This window comes from Sitodiplosis mosellana, unplaced genomic scaffold, assembly GCF_009176505.1.
Source record: "Sitodiplosis mosellana isolate CC-2019 unplaced genomic scaffold, AAFC_SMos_1.0 Smas_scaffold_6226, whole genome shotgun sequence".
NCBI classification, from domain to species: domain Eukaryota; kingdom Metazoa; phylum Arthropoda; class Insecta; order Diptera; family Cecidomyiidae; genus Sitodiplosis; species Sitodiplosis mosellana.
Genome location: NW_022601467.1, coordinates 21437523 through 21444791, shown reverse-complemented (window position 1 = coordinate 21444791; position 7269 = coordinate 21437523). Strand labels below are relative to the sequence as shown.

Below are 7269 nucleotides of genomic sequence, written 5' to 3'. Positions count from 1 at the left end.
TAATTAAGTACTTAACGGTAATTACTTATTAATCGGTAATAAGATCGATACTAATTATTACCAGTGGTATTACTGAGTAATAACACCGGTAATAACGTTGTACCTTCGAAGTCTTAGCCAAAGAAATATTTGCTTCCTATGTATTTCAAATTTAAAAAATCCCAACGGTCGAACATAGCAATTTCCGAACGAACGAACGAACAACATTTTTTTAAAATAAATTTCGAACGAACGAACGAGCAAAAAAAATAATTTTCAACTTTTCGAACGAACGAACGAACAAAATAAGTTTTTACAAAACTTTCGAACGAACGAACGAACAAAACAATTTTTTTTTATGTTGTCGAACGGTCGAACAAGTGTTCGAAAGTGTTCGACGGCCAACACTATTGCCGTTGTGTATGTATGTGACGGTTGATTCTTTTTTATTCATTTAATATTGCCTGACCGTTGATTTGACTGAGCTGCGTATCGTTTTTAGTGTTTATATCTTTGCATCTTCACTCCACACGGAAAAAGAAAGGGCTCTCACAAAACAAAAACACGAATTAAAAAAAAGACAATATATGTATATACACCATCGTCTCATCCATGGCCGAGTCAGAGAGAAGTCGTTTGTGTCGGAGAGCATGCGAGAGATGATAATGATGATCACCGACATGGTTTTGCGTTTGTGTAAAATTATACCTTATGTACGAGCCAAACGATGGAGATTTTCGAGTGAGCTCCTAAAGCTGAAATTTTTTAAATAGCATCCGCTCTTAGCTATATATGTATCATTTATCTTTAATGCCGGCTACAGCACACACACACACACACACCAACGTAATCGCATTCCATTTTTATGATTCTACATTGAATCGCCCGGCTCCGGCTCGATCGATACATATAGTTTTTCGAACCAAATCTAATTCGATTTAAGTCAGCCGGCAAAAAAAAATGTATATATGTCCAAACGACATAGCACCACGGCACATGCATATAAGTCTTAAGGGTAGAATTTGATGGGCCGAAATGTATAAATCACATTGGCTTGAATCGAATGCACAGGCACACTCACAGCGAGCATATGACAGAAATGAAAGAGTCAAGCGACGAACTTTTTCCCCGTAGTCGTCATCGTCGTCTTCTACTTCTTTCGGTTTTTCGAAATTATTCAACATTGAAAATGATGTTCGATGGATGATGCACGATTATACCTCGATCGCAACGAGTGAAAAGAAAGTGAAAAATGCTCGATGCTCGGGAGAAAAATTAATTCGTGGTATTTTGTATCTTGTTCTATGAAATATTTCTGTATCAATGACAATGATTCGTTGGCTCGTTCGGTCGGTCGATGGATATTGCTGATGTTAGATAGCGCGAACAAAAAAATGCAAAAAAGAAGAAGAGGAGGAGGAGGAGGAGGAGGAGGAGGGGGAAGAAGAAGATGAAGAAGCAGAAAGAAATCGTTGCATGTTTGTCGAAACACAAAACATTGGCGGTATTGCCTCAAAAGGATTAATATGATACATGGAAACTATTTTATCGTCATCTTACGCAGTCTGCCTCGCGCTCGTTCTCTCTCTTTCTTTTGCTTGCTTACTCTCTTTTTTTGCATTGCTCAATGATATCGTGCACTGTTTTAAAAGACATAATGCTGCACGATCAGGCTTTGGCTTGTCTGTGCAGCACACATTGTGAGTGTGCTATTCAAAGTGAAGCGTTTCAAGTTTCAATTTTTAGTGCATTTTACATTTTTTTTATCCATTCGAAATTTGCGAGGTCGGTCTCGCGCTGATGTGTTTCAATGTTTCTTTGAAATGTGGTTTTGCAATGGCGAGGCGAATAAAATGGCGCACTGTTCTCTGTCTCTCTTATCTGTTTTTGACTTTGAGCGCGCAGAATGTTTGGCATCCTTTACGAATTCACTTCGTTGCGAGCTGCTTTTTTTTGGTGCATTTTGGAATTATTCGTCACAAATACATACAACATGCGATGTTGAGCGCACGAACGAATGAGCACGCGCACGTTCAAAAACCGAATGCCAACCCAACGATGGGCTCTCTCTCTCTCTCTCTCTCTCTCTCTCTCTCTCTCTTTCAATGCGAATGGATTACTTTTTGAGAAAATTCCATACAATAAAGTCTCTTTTTTGGCTGGAGTTAAGTAGCAGATTTTGGGGTTTTTGTGGATTGTAATACATAATGTACGGTTCGGTTTTTTTTCTGTGCATGAGATAAAGAAAGAGAATATGAAAGAAAAGAGGAAATGAACAACCAACAACAACAACGACCACGACGACGTCGAAACGAAAACGTTCTCCAATAATTTATTAACGAGATACATTCGAGATGTGTGCCTTTAGAATTTTTTGTGCAATGAACATTGCCGCTGCACTCGGTTATTCCCAAGAGAAACGGCCAATATGTTTATACGCTGTCTATCCGCCGAAAATACACTACAATATATATATATTCACGCTTATTGGACGCCGAATTCAATATATATTCTAGTGTATATTCGGTGTATTCTTCAGCGTGAAACATATTGAATCAACGAATGCATTCATGGCCACCAGAGGGCGCCTGAATATGTTTCAATATGTTTCACACCGAAGAATACGCTGAATATACACTAGAATATATATTCAATTCAGCGTTCAATAAACGTGAATATATATTGCAGTGTATTTTCGGCGGATACACATATGACAGAGTATAAACATATTGGCCGTTTCTCTTGGGTTGTTATCCCATTTTGAGTTGACATGTATGCGGCACAGCCTCACCACGTACGCATCCAACGAACAATATTTCCATGCAACAACATTTGCGAAAAACAATCCGGCAACAAACACACACCGGAGAGAACAAAGGCAAAAATACAAAAGGAAAATAGCACCGAGAGATGCACAACGCAATTGCAAACGAAAATATTGCTCTTCCGCCGTTGAATGCATACAGTTAACGGAAAGAAAGAAAGATGAAGAAAAAAAGACAGCGCGAGCAAGAGAGAGAGAGAGAAAGATGGAGAAAGAGATCGCACCGTTCGTTTGAGCGAGGTTTGATCGTTTTGTATACAAATGCACAATAAACATTAGCCATAAAGTCAGCTAATTTATATTTTTACATTTATCGTGGTAGATTATTTTCTATCTGCTTTGCCGAGCGAAAGTACGTATAACCACCGACGTACAATTTTGTATCATTTCGCATCGATGCGATGCGCTCAGTCTCTCTTAACGATACTCAAAAACGAAATGCCAATGCAATGTAACAACTTTTACGGTGCCTTGTAACGGCTCGAGTTCGCTTTTTGTCTCTCTATCTCCCTCTACATCTCTTTCTCACTCTGTGTATGTGTGGCGTGTGTATGCACGGAATGGAAACCTAACCCATGCCGATTTGAAAATATTGATTGTTATTTTTTTCCGCGTTTTTTTCTGCGCTTGTTTTACGATATAAAACATTTTAACGTTGATGCAACGTTTTGCATTACACGGCGAGATATAAAAGAGAGAGAGAGAGAGAGAGAGAGAGAGAGAGAGAGAGAGAGAGAAGAGACAATATGTGGCTCGCTCACATAAAAAAAATAGCAACAATAAAACTGCGGAAAGAAAAGCGCTCTTTGAACACAAGGCAAACGAACACCACTTTTTTTTCTTTACTTGGCTTATAAATTCCTATCTCCATCAGCAGCAGCAGCAGCATGTATGCGCTATACATATCGATCCGAGGCTGTATTTGTGCTGGCTTTTAATATTATGCTCGATAGTTGTGCTCTTCAGCGTGGGGATTTCGAGGTCAAAACATTGCTGCTTCAATGCTTAAACGCGGAGGCGTTAAACTTAAGCAAACGTTATAGTACGTACGCCAGCCACTCTTGCAATGGACATGAACGCTAAGCCAATGCCGATCGAGATTACTCTTCGCGCATTCACGAAAGAACAGAAAATCGTTGCTCCTTTCATTTTATCATCGGTGCCATAGCAACAGTCGCGTACGAACCAAACGAAAGGACAAGCATTCCTTCGGTTGTCAACCAATTTAAAATACAAACAAAATGCTAAAGTATTCATTTTGTTTCGATTCTGTTGCGTTCAAACGATACTGACATTCAGTTTTCAAATGAAGATGAAATCCCAAATGGTCGTCATTAATTGATCGACAGAGGTAGATAGGGGGAGAGAAAGAGAGAAAACAACATTTGTTGTCTTTTCATCTTTGAATTTATACACAAACAGGAAAAACCACGAACAAAATACCTTTGGCACACCCTTCAATAAAAAAAAACTAAATGCCCGAGACAAATAAATTGAAGCCGAATCACATTTTCACAGCAATGCATTTTTAATCGAGCATCTTCTATTTTACCTAATGATACTTCGTTTTTCCTTCTTCAAATCTCACATCTTTTATGATATGTTTTATTTCTCTCTTTTTTGTTGTCGTTGTTGTTGTCCGTTTTCTGTCTACTCATTTTCGTCTCTAACAAAAGCCACTAACACCTTCTATGGACCTGTTTGCGTTGATTCAATGCATCGATAGAGAAATAGGGGAAAAGATGAAAAATAACGATCATTTTTTCGGATTTTTTTAAAAAATAACTTATATATACACATATTCAATCCAAACCCAAATCCATTTGGACGCTACATTTGTTTCTTTCTACAGCCGATCAACCTTGCTACAAAACATGAAACTTTATACACCAACATAACTTAAACCATTCGAAATGTATGTAACTCCCTTAACTACATAATAAGAAAAATAAATCAAAATAATCGCATCGGATTGTACAATACAAAGAGAGAGAGAGAGAGAGAGAGAGAGAGAGAGAGAGAGATCTTCGACATTCCCAAAACTGGTGGATGCATATGGTGCATAAGACGATTGTTCGATGTAAGGGAAACATTTTTACGCATTTTGTTCAATCATTTCCGTTATAATTGAAAAACGTAAATCGTTTTTAGCTGAGAGGTTTGCTGAAAACGAGATGAGTATTGCGAGTCAACACGAAAACTGAAAGTGAATTACAATTGAACCCCAGCGTATAAATCAAACGCAATCATCTCTGAATGTTGATTACTTTTCACCGACTTTAGTTCTCTTTTACCATCCTTTTCCATCGATGTATCGATTAATTAATTTTTGCTACCTCCTCTTCTTGAAGTTGACTAATTCAATCGAAAGAAAAAAGAACACAACAAAAATGTGGACAGCCATCTGTTCGGGCATCATAATTATTTGTTAACCATTCTAATAAGAATAAGAGAATGGTTCGACATACCAAACTTTAGTTTTTGCTTCTTGGAAGGAATTCGCGTGATGGATTACCTCAATTCTCTATAAATATTCTGTATACTCTACTCGTTGAACAAACAAAAAAACGTATATGAACGCAACTTTCCAAACTCATTACGTAGCCCCCGAAATATGTAAAACATGATTCATTTTTTTTGTTTTACTTCATCAAATATTTTACGACCTGTCAACATTCGAATGACCAATTTCATGCCATTAGTAGTTTTATATATGAATTTGAAGTGGCCAACATTGTGATGCTTTCGAGGGAGAAAAAAAACATTTGATTTTGAATCAAACGCTTTTCATCATCGACTCTTTTTTATAACATGAAACCAAATCATTATTTGAACAAAAAAATACTTACCTGTTAGAATTGATACAATTTTGTTTCAAGATTGATTTGAAAAAGGTAGAATTTTCAACAAAAAATATGAATTTATTCAGTCAATGATAACCATGATGTTGGCCACTAACCGTTTTTCGAAAAATATCGTTTAATCCATTTCTATATTGATTTCGGTTGTTTGTATCAAGAATTCGGGACTTTAATAGCTAAGCAGTTGAGATATTTTTTTCCGTGTGTATTGACTTGAAAAAAATAAATAAAGGTGGCTCCATCTGTTGCACCGTAGTCCAAATGTGCACGGTTTCGAGACAAGACTTAATTTTTTGATAGAAAAACTTGTCAAAATTGTATTGTTTTCAAAGCGTATTCAGTTTGATAAGGTTGGAGCTCAGCATAAAAATATTGTGTGATTACATCTTGTTTCTTTAATACTTTGCCGGTCTTTATTTGGGTAAGCATGATGCTGCAATTTTTTTGTTGTCCATTTAATCAAATTGGACGGAAAAAAAGTTCTTCTGATTGATTGAATCTAAATGTGTTTCGGGTGTGTGAGAGTACTCTAATAACATCACGTAGCTTTGGTTATAATTGGGAAATTCAAGAAAAACTCGATAACTTCCCTAAAATATGCACTGAAAACGGGTCAAATTTATTATTTTCCCAGTGAAAATCAAATTTTTTGTTTCCACAGTGTGTGCAAAGATTTTGATATTAAAAAAACTACTTTTATTAATAGCAATATGATTATATAATGTCAATTGTCAATGTCAAAGTCAGAATTCACAATGATTGTCTTCTTTGTTTTTCTTTGTAGCTAAATTTGTGATTGTGAAAATGATGCGACTTTTTGCAAAAACGACTGCGGCGCAATTGTCGTCACTTCGAACATTGGAAAATGTTCGTTTTGTATCGCAAACGCCGCGCCTTCTGGAGAAATCGGATGCATCGAAACCAACAACACCACCGGCTGAATCGCAGTCGCCGACACCAACCGCTGATGCACCACAACCAGCCGCTGAAGGATCCCAGCCGTGGCAACAAAAGAAATCCCTACACACAGTAAACAATTTTGACAAGCGTGTTTTAGTCTCATCTGGAAAATACAAAACCATCGATGAAGTACCCGAAAGAGTGGCGTAAGTGTCAAACTCTGTGTGCAACAAACCAAATTTTAATGTTTTTTTTCTTGTTTCCTCCTTTTGCAGACAAGAAACACTTGATCGAGCTCGTGATCGGTTCCGTGTTAAAATGTGCATCTACATGATGATTATTTGCGTGCTTATCTGTATTGTTCAAATCTTTCGCGGAAAAAATGCCGCTGAACGTGGCGAGAGCGTGGTGAATACTAATCTAGAATGGCATCGTCAATACAACGAAGGAGTCACCACCAAAAAGGAAAATAAATAAAGAAGAATAGACTGTGTGAATGATTCAAAGCAATCGAATGTCGGTAATGCTGAATTCAAGCGTTGCAACAAACAAACGTTCAACGGGTATTCATGTATTCATTTAAAGTGGCTGTATATAATACGAAATAAAACACCAAACAAATCCATTTTATTTTCGTGATTCACATCATCTGATAAGATAGAAAGTAGTTTTAATTGATTTTTTGCTTTCACTGGGAAAAACCTT

General features: G+C 37.0%; 1 protein-coding gene across 1 annotated transcript; it reads left to right on the top strand.

Moving 5' to 3' along the window:
- The first annotated feature begins 6273 nt into the window (after nt 1–6273).
- On the top strand, nt 6274–7189 carry LOC129577804 (UPF0389 protein GA21628). Its single transcript, XM_055465398.1, has 3 exons — nt 6274–6297; nt 6449–6770; nt 6840–7189. Exons 2-3 carry the CDS (start codon nt 6469–6471, stop codon nt 7039–7041), a joined length of 504 nt encoding a protein of 167 aa, XP_055321373.1. The 5' UTR covers nt 6274–6297; nt 6449–6468; the 3' UTR covers nt 7042–7189.
- Nucleotides 7190–7269: the final 80 nt, after the last annotated feature.